The sequence below is a fragment of the Natrix helvetica genome, assembly GCF_964273705.1.
Source record: "Natrix helvetica genome assembly, chromosome: 12".
Classification (NCBI taxonomy): domain Eukaryota; kingdom Metazoa; phylum Chordata; class Lepidosauria; order Squamata; family Natricidae; genus Natrix; species Natrix helvetica.
In genome coordinates, this window is record NC_138556.1 from 13,400,654 (window position 1) to 13,422,711 (window position 22,058).

At 41.0% G+C, this 22,058-nt stretch overlaps 2 protein-coding genes across 6 annotated transcripts in view; one reads left to right on the plus strand and one right to left on the minus strand.

Moving 5' to 3' along the window:
• Positions 1–3,341: 3,341 nt before the first annotated feature.
• Positions 3,342–21,558, minus strand: GABPB1 (GA binding protein transcription factor subunit beta 1). Of its 5 annotated transcripts, none has more exons than XM_081964849.1 (9): positions 21,461–21,558; positions 15,884–15,991; positions 14,575–14,742; positions 13,236–13,430; positions 12,504–12,615; positions 11,918–12,031; positions 9,223–9,408; positions 8,300–8,415; positions 3,342–6,536 (listed from the first exon to the last, which is right to left on the minus strand). In XM_081964849.1, exons 1-9 carry the CDS (start codon positions 21,530–21,532, stop codon positions 6,384–6,386), a joined length of 1,224 nt encoding a protein of 407 aa, XP_081820975.1. In that variant the 5' UTR covers positions 21,533–21,558; the 3' UTR covers positions 3,342–6,383. The 5 variants fall into 5 exon arrangements, with proteins under 5 accessions (XP_081820975.1, XP_081820978.1, XP_081820976.1 ...); XM_081964852.1 differs by lacking the exon at positions 21,461–21,558 and adding an exon at positions 21,049–21,210; XM_081964850.1 differs by lacking the exon at positions 21,461–21,558 and adding an exon at positions 20,945–21,210.
• Positions 20,735–22,058, plus strand: part of USP8 (ubiquitin specific peptidase 8) — a 33,779-nt gene continuing 32,455 nt past the window's right edge. The window contains exon 1 of the mRNA XM_081964848.1: positions 20,735–20,976. The gene's annotated coding sequence lies outside the window, so the exon portion shown is untranslated. The remainder of the gene's footprint in view (positions 20,977–22,058) is intronic.

A 22,058-nucleotide genomic window follows, 5' to 3' on the forward strand; every position in this document is an offset into this window, starting at 1 on the left:
ATCTGAAACCCACTTCCGAAATTCAGAACTGGTTGCTGACAGTACCTCATGCTTAAACCAGCTTCCTATCGAAAGATTTTGAAATGGAAGTCATAGATCATCATTTTTACTACTAGCTGTATACCCGTACTTCGCGACGAAACTACGTGATCAGGCAATGCAGGAGAAATCCGGTTCAATCCGTTGACTCAGTGGTGGTCGGTGATTGAAACACATAAGGGAATATCGCTCACGCCGCCTTGAGTCCGGAAGCAGTTCCATAGGTGAAAGGCATAGACATTTTGGTGAGGTACTGATGTTTAGTATTGTAAGGAGCCCCATACCGCTCCTGAGTGAAGGAGTGGAACGTCTGCCAGTTTAGAGGTAACGGAATGTAAGGCAACTTGCAGTTGGAACAGAGTTCTTTTCAAGTGGGGAGGGGGAGTAGAACTCCTTAGCATCAGAACATGTTAATTACTGTATAAGAAATAATGATCTGATGGTCATTTTGAAAAATCCTTTCTTAGTGAGAGCCTACAAGCCAAGAGGAGCATACATGCCAAATTTCACGTTTGTAGGCTTTACGGTTCTGGAGATTTCATGATGAGTGAGTGGTATTTGCCTTTTATATATAGATATATATAGATATAGATTTATCTTGCCTCTCTTATTTCCGAAATGGTACACTAATTGAAGAGGTGAGCAAACACACTCCAAACCGTGTTCAGGCAGGAAACAAAAGGGCTTGGAGAGCTTGAAATGACAGTGAGCAAATACGATTTGATGCAAATGACTGTTTTGTTAGTTATCTTCCTCTTGCACCCAGTGGGTAGCAAACGAAGGGGAAAATGTATTTACCCACAGGCAACTGAATGAATAGAAATAGTATGTTGGTTAAGTGCAAAAGAGAAGCCATGTCGTCAAAACCGTGGGAAAAAACACCATGTGTCACAAATGGCTTACTTCTCTCTGGAAAAATAGGTATTTGTTGGCCTCAAACACCACTGAACCAGTCTTCTCGTGTCTGATAAATTTGATCTATTTTCTTTTCCGTTTCCGAAATGGTTGTAATGCTGAAGTAAGTTATGATGCTAACCTTGTTGGTAGCTCAAGTTCTGATTAGGTACATGGGGCTCCCCTTGAGATGCACCCGAAGGCTGCAGCTGGTTCAGAATGCGGCTGCACGGGCAATCTCGGGAGTCTTTAGCTACTCCCACATAACACCTCTCCTGCGCGGGCTACACTGGCTGCCTGTGGCTTTTTGGGTGCGTTTCAAGGTGTTGACCATCATCTTCAAGGCGTTCCATGGCACAGGACCTAGTTATTTGCGGGATCGTATCCTGCCCCATACATCCCTTCGGCCGATTCGCTCACACAGAGAGGGACTCCTCCGGGTGCCGTCCACTAGGCTGTGCCAGCGGGCGACGCCTAGGGGAAGGGCCTTCTCTGTGATGGGCCCGACCCTCTGGAATGACCTTCCCCCTGACATTAGAATGACTACGGACCTCCGCTCCTTCCGTCAGAAGCTCAAAACCCACCTGTTTCAGCTAGCCGGCCTGGCCTAATTCCAGCTTTCCCACCTCAGTTTTATTTTTAAATTTTTATGATTGGTTTTATGGTCTAAGTTTTTAATTTTTATAAATTCGTACAGGGGCTATTTAATCTAATTTTAGATATGTATACTATTGTTTGTATGGTTTTTTAAATTTATACCTGTACACCGCCCCGAGTCCCTTCGGGGAGAGGGGGCGGTCTAGAAATCTAATAAATAATAATAATAATAATAAAGGTAAGGAGTACTAATCCTCAAAAGCTGAACTCATGAGTTAACAGATGTTCCATAATCATACCTAACGGTTGGCAGGCTGGTTAAACTGATTCTGACTACCCCATTTGTCAAAATCCTGGCTTTTTGAAACCCTGATGCAACTTAGCTTCATTTTAGTAGGTCAGAAATGCAAAGGGAGGTTCTTCCACCTATATTTAAGTGCTATGCCCAACAAAAACAGCCCAACTGATTGCTTTTCAACCCTACTCCTTCCATTTGGTACCAAGGAGGTTCTTTTGAACATCTGCTAGCAAAGGAGAGGACAAACCTGGGTTGATTTTACAGGGGTTGTTGTTGTTACTCAGAAGCTGTTCAAACGTCTTCAGAAACGGAGTAGCGTGTAAGTAATAAATCCATTCTGGAAAATTCCCTTTTCATTTTACTGATGCCCCTGTGGCTAAATATGGTAACAATGCCTTATTCTGGAGTCACAACTCAAATAGTGTTTGCTTCAACCTTTGTCATTGACATAGCATCCAGGGTGATCCCATTTCAAGATCCTTCCAGTGAGCGATACTTTTGATGGCAACCCCAGTTGAGGTGTTCAAATGACTTCTTTCATTTTGGGCAATTATTCATGTTAAGTGATGGGCTTGGAATGGCAAAATGTGCAATCCCTGAACTTTTTTTACAATCCCTGTAAAAAAGGTGTGGAGACTCTAGAAAGAGTGCAGAGAAAAGCAACTAAAATGATTAGGGGACTGAAGGCTAAAATATATGAGGAACGGTTGCAGGAACTGGGTATGTCTAGTTTAATGAAAAGAAGGACTAGGGGAGACATGATAGCAATGTTCCAATATTTCAGGGGTTGCCACAAAGAAGAGGGAGTCAAGCTATTCTCCAAGGCACCTGAGGGTAGAACAAGAAGCAATGGGTGGAAACTAATCAAGGAGAGAAGCAACTTAGAACTGAGGAGAAATTTCCTGACAGTTAGAACAATTAATCAGTGGAACAACCTGCCACCAGAAGTTGTGAATGCCCCAACACTGGAGGTCTTTAAGAGGATGTTGGATAGCCATCTGTCTGAAATGGTATAGGGTTTCCTGCCTAGGCAGGGGGTTGGACTAGAAGACCTCCAAGGTCCCTTTCCAACTCTGCTATTGTATTGTATTGAGCTATTGTTAGAATCAACAAAATCTTCTGCTGAAGTCCACAGGTTTGGATGGACAAAAGTTGTAAGAATCTGGACCATGAGCCTTTTCAAACTTCTCACATTTTTTGAGTCTCCATGCTAAATTGAGCGACCTGATTTTTCTGGTTTAAAATAATGCTGATGTTATAAAATAGCAAATTACAACGCCTTATTGGAAGAATCATTTTGCCCTTCAACGATTAGAGTGGAAATCTGTAATGTAGACTTTTGAAACTGTTCTAATAGCGACGCTGATGCAGCTATATTCCACCCCGTGTATTCCTCTGCGTGTTTCTAATTCTTAAAACTCCAAGCAGCCGCCTTCTACGACAGTTCGGTGCTATCAAAGAAATCACCCGGGTGATAAAACATTTTACAAAATAAGTGAATCAACCCCGCATCTGTGGAAAAGATATTTAATTGTAAATAGAAAAAGGTAGGCCAAAGACAAGTTTTAAGGGCAATTCTTCTGTATAGGTAATCTAGGTGATTTATAAAGTTATACGTTTCATAAAAGCACTGAAAGATAAACAAAGCAAAGCACAAATCAAAATACAAGGTATACGTGGAAAGAAAGGGAGCTGCACAGTAGTCTGAACAAAGAGTAAAGCGTTTGTAGCACTTGGTAAATCTTTAAGGCAGTATGGTTTGTGAATTATCTGAAAGCCAACCAATGTCTGGATATTCCTGGGTCTCTACAGGTCAACACTTGCAACAGGAAATGCAATGATGTAGACCCAACCACATCAATTGTGACTGATAAGGAAATAAATGTTTATAAATATTTCCTTATGTTTGCCCGAGTGCAAGTACAAAGCTCACACAAGACAAGGTTAGGGGGAAGGGAGAGCCATCTCTTTTTCTTTGTATTCAAATCCCATCTACAATTAGATCTACTTTTCATTCCTTTCCATCTGCAGAGTAGGACTCAGCTGCAAAACCTTTAGTAGGTTTCATAACATTTGTTCTGGGCTGAAGTCCAGTAGGGCACTATTTTTTGAGGATATATTACAGGTTTCAGGTCTAAAAACATCCTTATTTCTTTTGTGGTTTTTTTTCCACATGTAACGGTACTTGGGGTTGCCCTCCTATACCTTGGTATATTATCCCCACAATACCTTGAAGGCCTAAACCACTCCTTCACAATTTAATATAGCTCAACCATGGCAGACTTCAAACTCTACATCAATAACCGCTGATCATACTGGTTAGCAAATGTGGCTGCTGAGTACCAATAACCTGGATGGCGTGGGAGAAGAGAGAAAAGACAGGTAAAAACTGAGAAATTTAAAACGCCATTCACCCGGAAATGCTAAGAATTGTCTCCCCGTGAAGACCACGCAAATTAAAACATCATCAGAGCTGTCCAAAATAACAGAAGGCAATCACCCAACCAGCCACACAAAGCTGCCCCTTAGAGGTCAGTCATGATTTAGGACCATCTTAAAATGTTGTTGGGCGGATAAAAAAAGGGTGAAAATTACGTACACCGGTGTGTATTAGTGGTACTGTTACGACTGAGACGATGGGCACCAATGTGAAGAAGGAGCATTTCTTCGGTAAGCTTTGTTGGAAGAAGGGAGAGCAAAAAGTCACAAGGACGGTGGCTGAGCAGAGAGAATGTGGATGTCGCTTTAGGTAGCTCCTAGATAAAACGCATGCAAGGACTTCAGACTCTTCTATGACCCCTGTTCGTTTTGCAGCCCTGGTAGGAACGTTGTGGAAGAGATGACCCCAATAACTGTGCCGAACTTTCTAGCGTTTTAGGCTATCGGTATACAACAGTCACAATCATGGAAAATAGGAGGAGGGTGAGGAAGTCACTGGTTGCCCAACTTCCTCTTCTCCAATCTCATGACCTTCAACGCTTGAGGGATGTCCCCTTGGAGAAGTGTGGTGAGATGCCATTTCTTCAAATTACTTCCTTCCACTCCCCCCCCCTTTTTTTTATTTTGACAATCTCTAGCAGGTGATAAAACCTTTGTGGGGCGTGTGTTGTGGACTGTTTTAAGAGGTTTCGTCATCGGTACCTGCTGTCAGTTGGCCAGTCAGATTAAAGGAATTGTGAGAGATGGACACGCTTGTGTGCCATTTACCGACAGATTTCTTGGGAGGACAGCCTGGATATCCAATTCCAGATATCAGTCTATGATCCTTATCCCGCATTTGCATTTGGGGGGGGGGGGGGTTGGGGGTGGAGGGGGGGGTGGAGACAAAGGGTTGCTGTGATGTGAATCTTAACATCCTGTCCAGCAGGTGGCAGCATAGTAGGGAGAGAGGTTAAGCTTAAGAGTTTGGGGGGGAAAGGACTTGAAATTTGTTCTCCATCTGCAGAATTATCCCATTACACCCTGAAAATATGATTGGCTGCGCTAAGGGTAATATTTTCATATAGCTAATATATTACATAAATACTGGTTTTTGTTTTCTTTTTCTTCTCCCAAGTTACATCCCTCTAAGAAATAGGGCTACCAATATAAAAGAAAAACAGCTGACCCACAGTTATTCACCGGCTTCTTCATCCACCCCCTACCCCCATGACCTACAGCAGGGCTGGGCAACTCTACGACCTGTGGACTTCAACTCCCAGAATTCCTGAGCCTGGCTCAGGAATTCTGGGAGTTGAAGTCCACAGGTCGTAAAGTTGCCAAAGTTACCCTCTCCCAGCCTAGAGGTTTTTTGTTTTGTTTTTAATCATAATTTTTCATCCTCTTTCCTGAAAAATACTTATGGAAGATGTATATAGAAATCATAAAAAAACATGCAGCATATGTACAAACTGAAAATTTTTAAAAATATCAGCTTCATATACATGTCAATCTACTTGAATATATCAGGAATTAAATATAAAAAATTACACTTTTTCTTCCCTAAAAAAAGGGGAGGGGCATTGTTCGGAGGCCTTGGCCAACTCCTTAAAGCTGTACAAAGGATAATAACAATAATCAGGAAATGAATTTTAGTCAAGAGGTCTAATTCGTTTCTTTCAAGCTCGGTTCTGTCACATAATTCATTTAACACAGCACAGTTTAAATCAACAGCTATCCTCCTTAAAACTGTTCTGTATCTCAGAAGATTCATCGTAAAATAAAAATTTAAAAAAAAAGTCACAAAAACATTGGCATTGCAGGTTGGTGGATCCCTTCCAAAAAAGATTAAACAACTAATTTCGGAACTGTAAAAAAAAAAAACTATTTACAGTATTTCTTTTTCTTTTCTTTTTTTTAAATATTTTGCACAAAAAATGTCTAAATTCTGAGGTTGGTTTTTTTTGTTTTGTTTTTTTTATGGTACAAGAAAATTCACCAGAGCTCATGGCTTAAGTCCAGTAGCATCTTCTTTGACAAAGAATCTCAGTTCTGCACCTACAATATGCGTTATGCAGAGACAGATTGTACTGCGGTTGTCTTATCCCGTATAGAATAGAATGCTCACTTCATCCACTCAAACAGCTTCTTTGCTCGTCTGGAGACGGGACATCGCCTCCAGCTTCTGCCTGCAAGCTTCTGCTTCTTGCTCTTTCTTCAAAAGTTGCTGACGATACTTCTGAGCTTCCCGGTTCGCCTCGTCCATCTGTTTTTGTAACGTTTCTCTTTCCTAGGAAAGCCGAACAAAAAACATTGTGTTAAAGGAAGTCCCCTCAAAGGGAATGGACCGTTTTTATCATTTTTCATTTCAAATTTGGTGCAAGAATTTTGGAACGGAGCACATTGCACACCAGAGCAACTAGAAACAGGAAAGGTTTTTTTTTCCCTGAATGCCATCACTCTGCTAAACAACTAATTCCCACAATACTGTCATATTACTTACTAAGACGGTATCACTATTATTCTTCTCTTCCTTCCTAGTATCTATCTCTTCCCACTTATGACTATAACCATGTTGCCTGTATCTTTAAATTTTATATTGTTTTATTTGTTTTCTAGTATGATTTGATGGCTTATTAGTAACCTATGACTATCACTAAGTGTTGTATCTTATGATTCTTGATGAAAGTATTCTATTTTATTTTTCTTTATGTACACTGAGAGCACATGCACCAAAGACACATTCCCTGTGTGTCCAATCACACTTGGCCAATAAATAATTCTATTCTATTCTATTTTATTCAGCAGCTCTTTGAGTTGTGACTTAGAAACAAAGTTTTTTAAAAAATTGCTCTGTACAAAAACAGCGTCTTCATTGAAACCGGGTACCACTTCGTTGAAACGCATTAAGTTTAAGTGGTTCAAAAGCAGTTATATTCTGGGAAAGCATAATTACATATATATTATTTTGAGGCTGAGATATAGAATCCATCTGGAGAATTGCAAAGAAATATGCAGTTTTTAAGAAATGGAGAATGAAGAGTGAATGGAGAGTGGATGGAGAGTCAAGCCTAAAAATGAATCATGGTTCTTGGAATAAGATATATCAGTAAAATATCTGAGAAAAGAGAAATTACTCATAGACTATATCATGGTTGTGGGACTACACATTATTTTCAAATGATGCTGCTGGAACTTGGATCTTTTTTTTAAAAAAAAGAAAGGAAAACCATCTAGTGTTTTTATTTGATGAAGCAGAACAACTCTGTAGTTTAAAAAAGAAAAACAAATTGAGTTCAAAGCAAGTTATTGGGGCTTGCTTTTCAGAGGGGGCTCTTCTGAACCATTTTAAACAGACTGATGTAAAAAGCAGCATACCTGCTTTATTAAAATAATTATCTCAGCAATCACTTTGTTCTGACCTTTACACAGAAAAGCCTTTTTTTTAAAAACAAAAACAAAAAAACCTCTGTGCTTTCACTAACCAATGAATGTCAGTCCTTCCATTGTAATCACCAGGTAGCACTAAAAGAATTGCCCATGGCTTTACTGCAATGAAATGGGGAGGCAAAAACTCAATCTCTCTCCCTTCCCCTTCTCTCTAAGGTAAAGGTTCCCCTCGCACATATGTGCCAGTTGTTCCCGACTCTAGGGGGCGGTGCTCATCTCCGTTTCAAAGCTGAAGAGCCAGCACTGTCCAAAGACGTCTCCATGGTCATGTGGCCAGTATGACTAAATGCCGAAGGCACATGGAATGCTGTTACCTTCCCACCACAGGTGGTTCCTATTTTTCTACTTGCATTTTTACGTGCTTTCGAACTGCTAGGTTGGCAGAAGCTGGGGCAAGTTACAGGAGCTCACTCCATTACGCGGCACTAGGGATTCAAACCGCTGAACTGCCGACCTTTCTGATCGACAAGCTCAGCTTCTTAGCCATTGAGCCACCGCGTCCCTCAAAAAGAAATGTAAGATGCAGTAATTATAAAACAAGACAAGAAGAAAAATTCAGTGTAGGAAATCAGAATAAAACATCTCAGCTAACAGATTCCTTACTTCAATTTCTGCTGATTCCACCCGATTTTCAATGATCTCAATACATGGTCTTTTCATTGGGGGCTCTTCGCTGATTACTGTTTCCTCTGCAATGTCTGTGGCTGGTACTGTAAGTACTGGAATGGAAGTAAGTTTGGATCAAAAACTATATTAGTTAACAATGGCTGCATTTGGATGCTGGGATAGAAGGGGATAGGTAATTACATATTGTTTATTGAATATATGAGTTGGGAGAGAGCTTGTCATCTAGCCTAACTCTCTTGCTAAAGACAACTTCAAGCATTCTTTGTCATTTTTAAGTGTTTCCTTAACAACACACCTGCATTGTATTAAGTTAGTTCATTAAAGCAGCCGCATCTTTTTTTACAGGCTCCAGGTGGGGGGATCTGGGGCCAGTCACTGTCTCTCAGAAGGAGGAAGGAGCATTAGATATACTTTCTACTTGGAGTTTTTTTTTTTAAATAAAGGTAGAACAAAACCATTAAAAGACCTGGCTGCTTTAATGAACAACAGAGAGGGGATATGAGTCAGGAGACCCCGAAGCAACTCTTCGGAATAATGGTTAAGCTGTGCATAGCCCTTATAACTAGTTTTGTTATGTCATGATTCCATGGACAGAAATGAGATTGTAAAATGTGGAGCTCTTTCCCCCCATTCTGTAAATCGACTATGACGTAGAGTGCTTTAACCTTCCACCCAATCCTATTCTTCAATATCTGTTTTCTTCAGAGGGCTTTCATGAATATTAAGTTTAACTTAACCAACAAAACAGAACGAGGAAGGAATATTAGATACGTTAGCCACCTTGAGTTGTCTATAAATATAATAAAGGCGGGCTATAAAATAATTACATTTCAATGTATGTTTTTCGCTGGGGGGGGAGGGGAGAGGACTTAAAAGTTGTATTCCTGGTTTCTACTTACCTTGTTGCCCATCTGGCATGGTCACTATAATAGGTTGACCCATTCCGCTGGTGGGAATGGAATGAAGATTTCCCAGCTGTATCCCGTCTGTTACTATGGTGATAACCTGCTGACCTCCGGAACTAACTACTTGTTGAATTGCACCATCCACAGATTCGGCGGTCACCACTTCTTCTGTAGCCACAACTTTCAAACAAACGAATAAATGAAACATACATAAGCAAGCACTAGGACCTCATGAAAATGTAGCAGTATGGACTATTTTTGTTCACTATTCCAATAGAGTCGGCATAGGTATATTTTATAAGATACTCCATTCTATTCCATTTTCCCCCATCAGCACATAGAAAGCCAGTCCATCTTCTATGCAACTGAGCCTATTCAACCCCACCACCATGTTTCCCCAAAAAATAAGACAGGGTCTTATTTTCTTTTTACCCCCCAAATAAGCACTTGGCCTATTCCAAATATTGGAAATGGGGTGCCTAGAAGTTCGAGAAATTAAATTCCTTTAATCCAACAACTTTACAAATAAAATACAAGGTGCACAAATTCATAAAGAGTTTTAACAGAAAAGCAAATGGCGTTAATTGACTTTCAGATACCAATGTTAACAATCATTATGAATTTTCCCCTAGGCTCTGGGAATTTATATTCTAATTTGTTCAGTTCATTTTTGCTGCTTCTCTTAGGTTTCAACGCAAGGAACCTAAAATGTAAAGTATATCACTACCAATATCAATTTCAAGAGCTACATCTACATGCATGCTACAGTATATTAAGAGCAAGCCTTTGAAGTTTCTTAACAATCGGAAGGACAATTAAAAAAGCTTTCTTTCAAAAGCTATGGCATATGATTTATGACAGAAATGTCAGACATCACATAAAATGTGGGCGCTTTCATCTTTGTTATGATTGCTTCCTTATTTACAGTGATGTTATTACTCAATCGTGGTCTGCAATTCTTGCTTGCAGCTTATTTCTGCTATTATTGAAAGAATAACGGTAAAACTCGGGATTTTATAAAAAACAAAGTTATGCCATAACAGAGAGACATAGAAGTGTGCTTGCTATGGCTGGCTCCCAGAACCTCTGAGATTCATCTTTACTCCTTTATGTTAACATGGCCAACAGAGCCAATTAGTCCCTTCTACCAAAATGTAGAAAGTAAATAATCATAAAGATGTATTCCCAGTTGATTTACTAGAGGGAATTATGGGTTTGCAGGATTGTTCATTAGCTCTGTCTGCCTTCTCCCTTACTCAACAGTCACCTGGCAGCAGTTTCTCCATCAGAGTGCAAAAAAGGGACATGCAGGAAACACAACAGGCTGTGTTGAAGAATCAGTTCTTTTACCTCCCTGGAGTATTTCCATTTTAGCCCATCGTTTTTTATATGGGTTTGTTTTTCTAAGCCTGCAGGCAGGGACTGTCCTTTATTTATTGACCTTATGTCAGCCACTCAGGAGCAGGCAATGCAAAAGCTTTCAATAAATTAAAGTCAGGAATATTTTCAGGAGGAAAATCTGATCTTTACACAAATGAAACAATCTCCATAAATGCCGCAATCAATATGTCGCAAAAATTGGCAGGCAAAACATGATTCAGGTTTTCTCCTTTTTAAGCCCAAGGGGTCAAATTCAAATGATAGATCTTCTTTTCAAAACAAAACAAAAACCATTTGGTACTAAATATTTACTGTCAATGCTTTGCCCATCTCCCAAAGCTTCCAGAGAAAGAGAGTACAGTCAATTGATATATTTCTTTATAGCATACTAGTCGATAACCTGGCGTTCACCGGGTATTTATTTATAGGAGGAAAATGTCCGGACCAAATGTAATTTCTAATGCTGGGTTTTCCCCCTTACCAGAGGGAGCCCCCTTGTGGAGTACTGTGAAGCTGTTACCATGGCAACTCCACTGCGCTGCACAGTAGAAGCCATTTTATGGCAGTACACTAGAAGCCATTTTAAGGCACAACAGGCTGCATCTTAACAGAACACACACCCCAAGGGGTTTTAGGGGTGTCTTACCCCCACAATATTTGTTTCCAGAGAGTAAGTCATCTGTGTACCAAGTTTGGTTGAAATTGCTCGAGTCGTTCCAGAGTTATGCTGGAACATACACACACACAAACACAGCAGTATAGATAGATAGATAGATGATAGATGATAGATAGATAGATAGATAGATAGATAGATAGATAGATAGATAGAGAGAGAGAGAGAGAGAGAGAGAGAGAGAGAGAGAGAGAGAGAGAGAGAGGAAATATAGAAGCTAGGGATCCAAGCCAAGGTAGTTGGCTTTCCTGCTCTATGTAGAAGTCTGATCTCCCTTCTACGGATTAGACTGCAGAAGAAGGCAACTCTGGCTAAAGAAGCAAATTCAGAAGTCACAAGGCTTATTTGTCTTACAATGAACTTGACTCATAATCCACTGATATTTTTTTTCACGGAAATAAAAAACACCTTCTTTTCCATTTAGTTTTATTCTTTTTGTTCTTGGGTTAAAGAAATTTGATTACTTAAGTCTGTTTTTATTGTAAGTATGCCACAAGAGAAAAAAAGTACACACACCAAACTTAAAAAAACAAATATACAATGAAATATGGTATTACAGCAATGCTGAAAACTAAACCTTTTTTTTAAAAAAAAAACTATGGATCCTATTTTTGGAACAATGTTATTTTTCCTCACCTGGCGTTTCTGATGAGTTGGACAGTGGAGCTGAGGCTTCTGCTAAGGCAGCCAGAGTTGCCAGAACTGAAGTTGAGGAATTGCCAAACTGGACAGCAGACATTCCACTCTCATCTATAAACACACAATCCATAAAATCATGTCAGAACGTCACATAATTCTCCTCGCCCATTTCATTTGAAATCATTTTCCCCCCTCAGAATGAAATAAGCCTTGAATTCTCAATCAAACAGACCCCATTCAGTTCAGTAGCAAGCAGAGATTTATTCCTCTTCCAGAGGCAAAAGTAGACTGAAGTGAAATAAACGGAGTGGCACCAGCAGAATTCCACACAAACAAATAGAGAGAGTGCTTTGACATCCAAATGTGGGCTCAAAGCCAAACTTTAGACAATGTTAAAAGCATCCCATGCTGTTTGAGCTGACGTGAACAATCCAGGAGATGACAACAGAAGCAAAAGAAGGAACGTTATCTGATACGGTTTTAGCACAATCTAGGAGTACAAGGAGCTACCAGGTAACTGGACACAATCATATGACGTATGAATATCTATCGTACGCGAGACCAGCTGCAGAGAATACTCCACCTGTTAGATTCACAACTCCGCCAGGTCCAATGATGAACTGTGGCGTTGCTGCGTGAATCGTCACTGTATCGGGGCTTTCAGGATTCGTGTTGATTTGGTTCTGCATTGCAATCTGTGACCGGAAACAACAACAACAGTGCTTTATTTTTACACTTATTGTAGGGTCAGGGAAGGGGAATGAATTTTAAGATGAATATGGTACATAGCAGATGTTCATAAATTACACATTAAATCTCAGACAGAATAGCAGTCAACAGCTTAATATAACCTATAGCTCATGCGTAGTGTATTGTTATTCGCTAATATATATTCAATATGGAAAAATATCTTGTAGACAAGTATTCAGAATAAATGCATGGAATAGAGCATGATGATAAAGAAACAAGGATTGAGGGCCAGGGAATCAATTGTATATATAACACAACAGCCTAGAGCCGGGGTCCCCAACCATGCAATTGGGCCATGGAAAAAGCCAGCAAGAGTGCACCACGTGTACTCACTCGTACGAGTAGTGGGTGAGCACATGCACACATGCTCCATTTGCATGAATGGCAGGCCTGCAGGCCACTCACCCAAATGAAGCTGGATGGGCACTTGTTGGCCGCTTGCACGAACCATCATATCATCCCCACCCTGCCGATCCGCAAAGCTGGAAACATTGGGGAACTCTGGGCCTAGAGTTTAAGCTACAAGATTCTGGAAAAGCCTAACAAATAGTGAGTTTTGAGTTACCTGTAGAATTTCTGCCAAGTCTTCAAATCCATTGTCTATGGCAATGTCTAGCGCAGTCTTGCAAAATTTACTTTGGGTATGGACATCTGCTCCGTACTTTATTAAGAGTTCCACTACTTCCTGATGATTGTGCTCCGTGGCCCAATGCAAAGCAGTCATTTTCAGCATGTCCTTTGCATTTACATCTGCACCATGCTACAAAACATATTCAATTAAACTTCATTCAAAATGGAAAGAGGCAGTCAAATTTTAGAGTAAGCATGACTTCAAGTTAACATACTGCTGATAATTAATGTAATTAATTAATCAATCCATTGTTGCCTCGAATTGTTGGGCAGACATATTTTTTTAAACGGCTAATCTTAGAAAGTAAATGACAGAAGATAAAATCTGGTGTGCGATGACTTGTGCGCCTCTCAGTATGGCTTCAGTCATTTTTTCCCTTCAAAAATAAATCTCTTCATCTAAAAATAATGCTGATAAGACATCATGTGCTATTATTAGTCTGATAACATAAAGGAAAGTCTATAATTTCCAGTGCAAGTAATTTTTAAAAAGAATTTTGGACCGCTGCTGTAGAATTTTCAGAGCGCGAAATTGGTGGGCAGTTTCGTGAAAAATTATTTGGGTTCGAAAGGGCAATTGTAAAACCATTAACTAAGGGAAATTTCTTAGATAATATTCTTTATCTTTTTTCCCCCCGTTATGGAAAAATTATTTGAACATACTGCCAAATTTTAATGAATGTATCATCGATCATAGCTTTTAATGTAATAGTGTTTTAAATAGGCCATACAGGATTTAAATCATATTGTTCCTATGGCGCGATTTTAGGCAGTCTACCTACAAATGGTAACCACTTTGTACATGCACAAAATGGTGCTACTGATTCTCCTACATCCTTCATTTGTAGAGAAGGTCTGGAGCAAGTCCAGTAAATTTCCATGTGCGTTGATTGTTTTTTAAAAAAATCTTCCCATGTGCTTTTTTGGTGCCTGAAAATGTTCTGAAAAACTCCTCTAGATACTGCAGAAAAAAAAGAGTCTTCAGTCTATTAGCAATTACAGTGGTACCTTGGTACTCAATTTCTTTGAAACTCATCAAATTCGATACTCAACACATTTTGACATAAAAATGTTGCCCTGGTATTCACTGCCCAAACTAGAACCTGTCGGTGTCAGCTGCCTTGTGATTCACTGCATTATTCTTTATGGGAAAAATTTGTTTGGTACTCATTGTGCCTTCCAGAACCAATTAACAATGAGTATCAGATACCAATGTATGTCCTATTTCAACTCTGGTATAGGTAATAATAAATGGAGAACTTTTTTCTTTTTACCTTAAGCAAAACTTCTACAATGCTTGCATGGCCTTCTGAAGCTGCCATGTGAAGTGGTGTCCGATCCACTTTGGTCCTTGCATCTCGACTTACTCCTGCTCGTAGTAACACTTCTGTAGTTGAATAGTGGCCATACTGTGCTGCTAGATGAAGTGGAGATGTTCCCAGCTGCAGCGGGAGATGTAAAATAGGATATTGGCACATAATTACCCTCTTATTTAACAACACTAAAAATATCACATTCATTTCTGGGTACCATTATTTTTTAAAAAAAAATTATGGAAATTCTGGCGTATTGGGCTGTTTTTAATCTTTATTATTTTCCTAACTTTTTGCTTTGAAGTCACTAATCTTTGCTCTACATAATCCTATAATCCTTTCCTATAATCTTTCCTTTCATCCTAAATTAGAAAGGAACCGCTAACTCTTCTTTACAATAGTGTTTTGCCCAATCTCACAAAATATCCAGTTCTAAAGGAAAGTTGCATTTTCTTTTAATTAAACACAGTATTGCAGTCATCAGGCAAGCAATACAATCACCATGATTTCAGGGTTAAAAGTGATGATAATGATCTGACATTCTAGCCCAGCAATTTTTTCATGCTCATCAAAACCAGAAAGCAACATTTTGAAAAATCGTGATGAGCTGCTGCATCCTACATATTGTTCTTGGGGGGGGGGGGGGGGTTCCTATTGGATTTGATCCCCCAAAATAGGAAATAGAAGCAGAAAAAGTACTTATTGAGTACTTATGAGTAGCTATCCCCAGCCCAAAAGGCTGGACACTCAAATCTCCGTTCTAAACCAAGGTTTGAAGTTTGGAAAGAATATGCCAGAAGTTCCTATTTACTACTAAGCTTTTTCTTAGTAACTAATGAGGGCAATTGGATAGTATGTTCCAGCAACTTTGTTCATGAACAGTAAATCTGCCTTCTTATCACAGTCCATGACCAATATTTCCATACATGACCAATCTAAGAAAAAACCCCGATCAACTGAAAAGTGAAATGTCATCAATTTTTTTAACACTGAATAAACCTATTGGGCATCAACTTCATCTGGATGAACAATTAATGAAAGCAAGCAGCACTTATTTAACCCAAGATAATCTGGCTGCATTTTGTTCTCCATGATCATGTTATTCAAAAAGATGAAAATTCCCTTGAATCACACATGCCTCCTTAGGACAACATGCTTACGTCTGTGTAGTTTCCTTGGCAGCGATGTGAAAAGCTCCTATAAAATGAACACAGCAAACACAAACCACCAAACATGTGATTTTGGTTTTGTTCTTTAATGGTGTTTTTACCCAATCTGTAGTAAAAGGTGCTCCATTGGCCATCAAAATGCGAACTTCATCGTCTTGGCCGGCTCGAGCAGCTTCTAAAAGCTTCTTTCCCAAATCTACCAAGGACATCTAAAAAATATTTGACATTTAAAACAATTGTTAAATGTAGATCATTTATGAAAGAAGCAAATACTACCATCCTTCTAGAAGAGTGTTTCTCAACCTTGGCAACTTGAAGATTTCTGCATGTCCAATGGAACGTTGAGTTGCCATCTACTCAACGAGAAATTGACTTTCTGAGAGCAAAATCACTTAAACTGAGTGTTCCATGTGTGCACTTCCAGCAACAAGTACTATTTACAAGAACACATGGGGAAAATGCAAAACCAGCTTACTTGTTAGGATTCCAGTGTAAACGTACTTAGGACTAAGCCGCACTAAACTTAGGCTTCAGCTACATAAGTGCTGTGAACTTCTGCATTCCTAAGTCTAAAATACTATAGTGAACACAGAAAAGTGCCACACTTCAATATCAAAACATTATTACTAAATTCTGCTAAACACCTACAGTTCACTGGCAATACTCAAATCTCTTTTTTTCCCCCACACAGATCCAAACTCTCAAAGCTTTTATCAAGCTACAGTGAAGCTCTGAGTGAAAATTTTAGTGGCCTAAGCATTTAGAAATTCCAATTCAGATTCAGAGCTCTAGAATGTTCTTGAATACTGTGATTGTTGTTGTTAATACACATATACCTCTATCTTCAGAAGCCTTCTGCTCTAGTTCAAATCCAGCAACCACTGTGCTTCATTTTGCAAATTCATAGCTAGATAATAGTATATCTGGAAAGGAGCAACATGTAACAATGGTGAATACTGTCATTCCTTTGATTGGATTGCTTATTAGTAACCTTTGTGTGTCCAATCACACTTGCCCAATAAACTATTCTATTCTATTCTATTCTATTCCATCCCATCCCATCCTATCCATATTGCCCGACAGCTTTCAAGAATCCAAAATATTTTTATTTGCGTTGGTTTGTAATACGTCAAGTACCAGTTGTAAAATCTTGGGAATACCGGCATGCTTATTTACGTGAAGAAATTCCCAAATGTTTATTAGGGGCCATTTGAATATTCATCTCTCTTCCTCCAAAGGAATGCCAAATTCCAAAGAGCAAACAGAAATTAAAATATTTAATATGCTTCAAAATCCTCTTTCGCCCTAGTTCCTCTTCCTAAAGTGATTTATAGCTAATTTTCTCATTTATTAAAATTAGGTTTTCTAAGGCTATAAAAAGTAACGGGAGAGGACATTTAGCGGAGCTACTTTGCCAAATTGTTACAGCAATGCAGTATTAACACCATAGCAACCAATTGTAAAGATTTTTTTCTGGTGATAGTTGCTTGATTTAGAATGTATTTATATATCTTTTATTTATTAACTTGTTTTATCTTGTAGCCCTTTCTGGTGTTTGAGAGAATCTTGGAAGAATATGAACAGAAATGGGAACTACAACTAATATTCGCCACTAGTTGGCGGGTATTGTACATAGCAGATGTTAAACAAGGATACCTGTATCTCATTATCTCAATACTGGAATTCATGAAACCATTTATTCTTGATACTGTACTTGAAACATGTCAGAAATCAGTATAGAACAGGTGGGCTGTTTACTGTTTTGTGTCTCAGCAGTGCATCTTAAATTTAAGTTAGTAACTTTTAAAAATGAGCCAACAATGAACTACTTACTATCCAAATCTTTAAAATTTGCAAGTCTACTTTTCTACTCAGGAACCATAAAGGAAGACTTTTGGTTTTTTGTTAAATCCAAATTGACTGCTTCTTCCAAATCAAGGCTCATAATCAAGCCTTATTTGAAAGTAATTTCATAAGTGGCTGTAGTTCTAACATTAATTCACTGGTGTTCATGAATTATGGCTTGCTCAGATCTGCATGGTTTTGAAAGAGTTACGTGGGAATGAAGCCAATATTGACTATGGATTTGTCAACATAATTTTTAAACTTAATTGCTAAGCGATTTTGTAATATTAGTTTCACTGAAACATCAACTGATGTTATTTTTTTTCGACACGCTGGAGAAAGTGGGGAGCAATGCAACTCCAAGGCCCTCCTAATGCAGGAATATGTAAAACGGTGGTACAGGTGTATTACTGCATCTTCAATATTTGAATAGATATTCTAGGATTTCTGCCTCTTAAACTACTTCATAATTGCAATGAGTTTTCCCATCCCATATTATATTGTTCTTAATACAACTTTATATAACGCCCTCAGCTTTTTGCCTGGAGGCACTCAAATTGAAGTGTTAAAAGCGGTAAGTTTTTCATGTGGAAGGATTATGTACCACATTATATTTCAAATGTCTACCTTGTTTGGGTCTTGGGAGTTCTAATAAAATGCAAACTACTGTAGATTCTGTAGGCATACCCTCCACTGATGTCTGCACGTCCCCATGGCATGCTGGGTATTCTGGCAGACTTCACAAACGAAGCCAATAGACTTCAGAGATGGAATTGGCTCAACTCCCGTTTCAGGGGGGAAAATGCTGCAATTCTGCAGCATTTCCTCTGGAGCTGCAGAGCAGGAAGTCTTCCTTTGGTTGGACTCATCCCCTTTCCTGTCTCCTATGGTTACCCTGCACCTTTTGAAATAAAGGGGTGCCTGGCTGTCCTTTCCTGTTTTCTGGCTAGGATAAGGAGTGGTTTTGAATAACAGCCCATTAGTAAATGCAGGGAAAATAAGAAGAAAAAGAAAAGGGCAGGATGCCAGTTAAGGACCATCTCAAAAAACGTTTATGACCAGCTGGAGGAAGTACTGGCCAGGTCAGGGAAGGGAAATCAACCAGACTAGCCAACCACAACCCAGGGGCATACTGCGCTCCTAAGTGGAAAGATGTGGGAGAATGGCATTTTAGTAAATCAATACACACACTAAATGGATGGACAAGAATATATCATCACAAAATTGGTAACTAATGGGAAAAAATCTCATCAGAGCATTTTCAAATTTCACTTACTGATATTAATTACTATTAAGCAATCTTAGTAATATTATATTTTCACAGTAGTGTTATCAATCCAGAGCTGTTTGCTTGTTTACTTATACAATACAATAGTAGAGTTGGAAGGGACCTTGGAGGTCTTCTAGTCCAACCCCCTGCCTAGGCAGGAAACCCTATACCGTTTCAGACAAATAGCTATCCAACATCTTCTTAAAGACTTCCAGTGTTGGGGCATTCACAACTTCTGGAGGCAAGCTGTTCCACTGATTAATTGTTCTCACTGTCAGGAAATTTCTCCTCAGTTCTAATTTAAACTTGTTAATGTTTGAATATGTTTGTCCAATATGTCTGCATTCATATTAAGGAGCCAATTTTACTGATTTCAACTGGGTTTACTTTGAATAAATATGGGCTAAATTTCAGTGTTTTAACAGCCTCTTGAAAGCGAATACATGAGATCAACTTTGAGTGAATCATGAATTAAGGGGGGGAAGTCTGAAGAAAGGTAATTGTATATATGCAGCTTCTTAGAAACAATTCAAAAAGCCAACCTCTATACATCAAAATTAAAATGTCTCTTACATTCAATTTGCTGACGGCTGAAAAACTAGTCTCAAATTTTTATCAGAGGAATAGCTTTATTAAAAACAATGAGGCTACAGATATCTAAGCAAGGAACTCATCAAAGGTCTCAGCTGTATACACAAGCCAATTTGATGCAACAATAATAAACTCAAATGGGACTTGCACAACCCTGAGTATCACATACGGTACAAATTTAGGAACTCCAGAAATGACGGTCTCTATGCTGAATATGTAAAATAAATGGGACTGGCACTTTAATTCAAAACATGGAGTGCATTTACCATTAAGTATGGGTTCCAAAAATAGATAGACCTGACACTTTAACTTTAAAATTATTTTCCTGGGGCTCTGAGCAGATCTAAAACAAGTCTAAAGTTAAGTCAAATAAAAGGCAAATGTGCTTAGCTGTGCAACATGATCCATAAACCAAGAAGCCAGGGTTCGATTCAACAGGCAAATAAAATCCCCTTTTAGGAAGGAAAGAGAACAGATCTCTTAATTACAGGGAGAAGAAGAGATCCTGGATAAGGAAACTGAGTTAGAGGCGGGTGACAAGAGGGGAAGGAAGGTAGGAACGATTGTATTTATAGAGCAGCCAAAACACGTATATCTGGTGGGAATCCGCTCCTTGGGCTTCCTGGAATGGGAGGATTTCAAAGACAGCCCAAAGAGGCCAGAGGTTCTTGCAGCTCGCACTAATAACCAAGTTTGGAAGCAGCCAGCATTCCTCCCTCCCCCCCCCTCCCTAAGAGGGATGAGGCAAGCAGAGGCCATCAAGACGTTGCTCAACTCCCATCACAGGAGACCCAATCCCGGGCTTGTTCCGGGCAAAGGCAGCAGCAGCCCCATCCCACCCAAACCCCCTTCCTCGTACCCTCCCCCATCGCTTAAACCCACCCCCCACGATTTTAAAACCCAACTTTGGAAGAGACGATCCACCCCTCCCCGCCACCCAAGGGGGGGGGAAAGGGGGGGAGATAAGGGGCGCCCGGGAGCGCAGGGTTGGCGGGCGGCGCATGATATAGGAGGGGGGAGGGGGGAAAGAAAGAGACACGGGCCCGACCCGCGTCGAAGGGAGGGCACGTGTGAACGCCTGTGTGTGGGGGGAGGGGGAAACCAGGACGGGGGTCGCCAGCCCCTCCCCCATTCCTCCTCGACACCCCTTCCCCCCCTCAGCTCCTTCCCGCCCTGAGAAGCGGCCTGCCCGGCCTGTCGCCCCCTCCTCCCCCACCCCCCGCTCCCGCCTGTGCTTCTCCAAGCGGCGGCCCCCCGAGCGCCCGATCCCCGGAAGGCCTCTCCCGTCCCCGCTTTTTCCCCCCCGACAGGAAATCCTGGCTGGGAAGGAGCGGAGGGAGCCGCGGTAAGCGCCGGGTTCCGGGGGAAGTGGAATTATTTTTTACCAGCGAAGAAGCGACCAACTTCCACATCCGGTAACACGGGCCCCCTCTAGACAAAAAAGGCGCAGACTGACCTGGAAAAGCTTGGCCGGCCCGGCCATCGGAGGTGAGGCTGAGAGGGGTGGGGGCGCTTGTGGAGGAAAAGGGAGAAGGGAAGAGGGAAGGGGCCTCCCCTTACCGTGTCGCCCGCGCCCGGCCGCCGCCCGACCGAACGACGAGCAGGGCCGCCCGGAGCCCGCCGCCGCTTCTCATAGGGCGCCCGAAAAGCCCCGCGAAAAAGTCCCCCGCTCGCGCGCGGCGGAGGGACACGGGCGGCCGCGCTCGCGAGCGCTGAGGCGAGGAAGGAAGGGAGGAGGAGGAGAGGCCCGCAGGGGAAGAGCGGCAGTGAGGGGAGGAGGAACAGCAGCAACCAGCCGCCGCTCCGCCGCGGTCCTCTCGGGGCGCTGCTCCCCTCATGGGGACGCGGGGGGTTTATCGGATCGTCTTCGTTCCCCCCCTTCCCTCAACGGGCGCTGATAGGGGGGAAAAAACGGGGTTGTGTGTGGGGAGGGGGGGGGAGGAAGAAGATTCGGCGGAGGGATACGGCTAACCTGAGAGTCCGACTGCGCAGGCGCGGAGCCCGGGAGAAAGGGGAGAGTCGAGGCGAAAGAGAGAGACGCCATGTTCTGCCGTCGCTTTTTTTTCTCTTCCCCCCCCCCGCTTCCCTTTTCCCGCTCGAAAGGTGGAGGGGAGCCGCATGCGCGTTGCGGGGCGCGCGAGAGTCTGAAGTTGGTCTGTGTGGCGCTGCTGCTTCCTGACTCGGGAGCGCAAAGAAGTGTGACACACACACAAATACACATACCACACACACGCACACACCTCCACCGCCCCGTTTGAAGGGGTGAAAAGCAGGATTTAAATCTTGCAACGGCCCTTCAAACTCCTGAACACACACACCATGTCCGAATTTGCTTTGCCTTTGGCATTTATTTATTTTTAATTTCCAGACTGCAACCCCCTCCCCCCCCGCCCCAAAGCCTGACTTAAATTATCCTTAATAAATAAATAAACAAGTCCTTAAATTGCAGGAGCTTTTTTTACTTTCTGTGGTATCTCCATTATTTTAGGCTGGTGCTTCCAAATGAGCATAATGCATCTTGATTGTGCAGAAAAATCAGAAATTGGAGCTAGGAAAGTGCATATACTGGT